The sequence below is a fragment of the Melozone crissalis genome, unplaced genomic scaffold (genome assembly GCF_028551555.1).
Source record: "Melozone crissalis strain CALT ecotype California unplaced genomic scaffold, PUWL_Pcris_2 ptg000023l_1, whole genome shotgun sequence".
Taxonomy (NCBI): domain Eukaryota; kingdom Metazoa; phylum Chordata; class Aves; order Passeriformes; family Passerellidae; genus Melozone; species Melozone crissalis.
This window is the reverse complement of record NW_026535801.1, coordinates 22076565-22080348: the sequence shown is the minus strand read 5'-3', so window position 1 is coordinate 22080348 and position 3784 is coordinate 22076565. Positions and strand designations below refer to the sequence as shown.

Sequence of the window (3784 nt, the reverse complement as noted above, 5' to 3'; positions counted from 1 at the left end):
CCGCCGGCAGACGGGCAGCCGTAGGAAACGCAGGCAAAGCCAGAAGCGAGGCAGCTGCCTTGAGGCCCGTAGCTGTCGGGTAGAAGGTTACTGTCATTTAGGAATAGATCTTTTCGTATGAGACTTTCCATTGCGCAGTTGAAAATCTATTTATCAAGGTTTAAAGCCGCCGATCGGTGTGCGAAACACGATAACTCGCATCCGCATGCGTTCTCTCCTGGTCGCAGGGCGCAGGCAGCCGCACGCTGGTACCTCGGGGCGCGGCTCTGCGGCCACCCTGGGGTGCGGTGCTGCCGCCGGAGCCCGGCGTTGCTCTGCTCCCCCAGCGGGGCCGCTTGATGGCAGCGAGCGCAGAACCGCCGGCCCGAAGCCTCAGAGGTGCCTCCCACATTCCCCGCAGTTGCTCCTGCCCTCAAAGCCGCCACCACCTGAGCCCGGCGGGACCCCTGTGGCCAGATACACGGGCGGCAGCGGGGCGTCTCACGGCAGCCGCTCCGCTGCAGGCACGGCTCGGTAACAAACGAGCTCCGCTGCCGTCGGGGCCGCCGGCCGGCCCAGGTGTACCCTCCACGCTCTCGCGGCTGCCGGGACCCCGGGAACGTGAAGTTTCGGGCCGGCGGGCGGCGACATTTCGTGCGGCGGCGGCACGGGGCGCGCACCTGCGCGCTGGGAGGGCGGCGGGAGGGCAGGGGCGGAGGAAGAGGAGGGTGGTGTCAGGGGAGGGGAGAGGCGGTGTCGGGAGGGGGGCGCGGGCGGCGGGCAGGGCGCCGGTGCCGCGGCTATCGCGAGAGGGCGGCGCCGCGGGGCGGGGAGCGAGGGCGGCGGAGGGATCGCGGACCCGGAGCCCGGCGCGGCCGTAACGGCCCCTCGGTGTCCCGTCATGGCGGGGGCCGGCGCCAGCAGCAGGGACAAGCGGGAGACGGCGGCGCGGCTGAAGGCGGCGCTGGGTGGCGAGAGCGGCGCGGCGGCGGCGGCGGAGCTGCGGACGCTGCTGGAGCTGGTGCTGGCCCCGGCGGCGGGCCCCGGCGGTGGCGAGGCGGCGGGCGAGGCGCTGGAGTGGTGCCGCTGCCTGCTGTCGGGCGGGGAGCCTTGGGACAGCTTCGTGCAAGCCGTGCGGGCCTACGACCCCGCCACGCTATGCGGCCTGGTTTGGACCGCCAACTTCGTGGCCTACCGGTGCCGGACGTGCGGGATCTCGCCTTGCATGAGCCTGTGCGCCGAGTGCTTCCACCAGGGAGAGCACGCCGGGCACGACTACAACATGTTCCGGAGCCAGGCGGGGGGCGCCTGCGACTGCGGCGACAGCAACGTCATGCGGGAGGCCGGGTGAGCGCGGGGCGGCCGCGGCGGGGCGGGCGGGCACCTGCCGGCGGGGGCGGCCCCGCGGGCGGCCGAGCCGTGGCCGGGCCGGGCCGGGAGCGCGGCCCCGGCCCGCAGCCGCCCTGAGGGAGGGCAGGGGGTGAGGCCCCTGCCGCCTCCCGGGCCGCCTGCCTCCATCCCTGCCTGCGGCTCGGACCGCGGGCCGAGCGAGGAGTCCGCCGGGGTTCGGCAAGGTGGCTTTGTTGATGTGGGTGTGCCTTTTTTTAGGACGCTCGTGCGAACCTTGTTGCCCTTGCACCCAGTGCCAGCCTCCAGGGAAGTTGATAAGGCAGAGTGCATGGGAGGCAGTACCTGTCAGCTTCCAGCTAGCAGCCTTGGCCTAACACAGCTAGCCGAGAAGTCAAAATACTTTGGGACAGCATGTGAGCAGATAAGCCAGAGTGAACAGATTGAGTAAGAGGGACGCATTTTTGTGTGATTTCCCAGTCTGCAATTCATTTTGCCACCTTAGCTTTAAATCAAGGAATGTGGTAGCGCTTGGATGAATATAACAGGGCACGTTTTTGTGGAAGTCAAAGGGCTTTTGTATCCTGACCTACTGGAGGCAAGACTGAAATGCCTGGTCAGAAGAAGAGGAAACGGGTACCTCATTAAACCCTCCTTTGTTCTGATATGTACTCAATGGTGAAAGGAAAGATCAGTCAACCAGTTACTGGATGAAGGTTGTACCTTGCCAGTAAACTTCAAATTTTACAACTGAGTGTCTTCTGGAGCTCTCTGTGTTCCTGTCGATTCACCAGCTAGCTAAAGGCTTCACTAGATGACAGTTTGGAGTGCTCGAATGAGGATTCTTTTCTGACAAATCTTGTGGAATAGTCTGTCTTGACTGTCTTAGCCTGGATGACATGGTATGCTGTTGAATTTGAAGTTGTGGCATACCTAGCAGAAAACACTAGGAACATAGGGAAGTTTTAAAACATTTTCCTTGGTTATTTTCTTGGTTTTGCAGCTTTACAGGCTATAACTCTGTATCACTCACTCAGCATCTTAAGATTCCTTCTCTTTTTGCATTCCTACTTAAAGATTTCATTAATTCTGCTCTTTCTGTTTCTTGAATGTTGTTGCCTTGACTCCAGTTCTTTGTGTCTGTAATCACTGCTCTCCTGCTGCAGGCCTTGAGGTGGCTTCAGTTTTTGTTTGTTATGCTTTTCTCACCTTTTCTGTGTCTTGCAATCTGCCTCCATCATTTATTCATTCTTTTTTGGTGGACTGTTTTCTTGTTCATAGACTTACTGCAATGTCAGAATTTTTTCCCCTCCTTTTGTTTTCAGTAATCTTCAGTGGTTTCAAGTTGCTACTGCTGAAGTGATTCTTTCTTTATCAGTTCTTCTTCAACTTGTGGTGATTCTGCTTTTCTCAGCATCACTGAAGTAAGAATTTTCATTGATCTTGAGAAACAGGAAAAAAATTAATACTTCTTCCACTGTTCATTGTGGAATAGACTTAGGGCTCCTCTTAGTGGCAGGATTTTAACAGAGCACACACAAATTGAGCTACTTAGGGTGAATGCTAACATGACTTGTGATGCTGTGCTCATCCTAGACTGTATAGCCTTCACAGTTGTCTTTTCTTATTTTAAAAAGTTTTCTTCTTGAGGAAATCTAGTTAATAAAGAAGAAATAAAAAATGCTCTTAAATTTGCAATGTAAGCAGATGCAAACCCCAAGGGAGTAACAATCTCATTTCTGTGTGCCCTAGTTATTACTTTTAATGGTGGAATTTGAGAGTAAATTGTCTTGTTTGTGAGGTAGGTCCCTTCAGGAGTTTTGGTCACTAAAGCTGAAGAATTGCTGAACAAATGAATATTTGTTCAGAACAACACTTGGCGTTGTGCAGTAGACTTTCCTGTCCTCTTGGACATATAAGGAGGGCAGTACATGGCAGCATATGGGGAGCCTGCATTTAACATAAGGTCACTTCTACTTGTGTGGACAAGAACTGATGTTAAGCCATTGCAATTAAGTGAACTAGAAACTTTGTTTGCTGCACATGACAAAGTAAAATAAACTTTCACCAATCTAAAAACCATTATTGTGTGCAAACACAGTGAGTTTTACCTATTGACTTGAATTGCTACAATGCAGCATGTTTAGATAGTGTATTAACTTTGTGTATACAAATCAACTGCACAATTACAAAGGTAATGCTTTGCATGTCAAAGTTAGGAGGCCTTCATGGTGGACTTAGGAAACTGGAGTGTGTCTAGCCTGATATAACCTTGGCCTCCACAGCCTAGGCTTCTATTAATAGCAAGGGAATCAAATGTGGAGCCTACTTACAAACTTTATCTACCATCTGTCTGCTCAGATACAGTTTTGTGTAGATGCTGTATATCAATATTATAGTAGCCTTCTTTTGTTTCTGTTATTATTATCTGGTCTTCATATTCATATTATTTATTTGA

At 53.8% G+C, this 3784-nt stretch overlaps 1 protein-coding gene across 1 annotated transcript in view; it reads left to right on the top strand.

The window, feature by feature from the left end:
- Positions 1 to 830: 830 nt before the first annotated feature.
- The window catches only part of UBR3 (ubiquitin protein ligase E3 component n-recognin 3), a 95905-nt gene continuing 92951 nt past the window's right edge, over positions 831 to 3784 (top strand). The window contains exon 1 of the mRNA XM_054277508.1: positions 831 to 1326. Within this exon, the coding sequence (XP_054133483.1) occupies positions 881 to 1326 (446 nt within the window). The 5' untranslated portion in view covers positions 831 to 880. The remainder of the gene's footprint in view (positions 1327 to 3784) is intronic.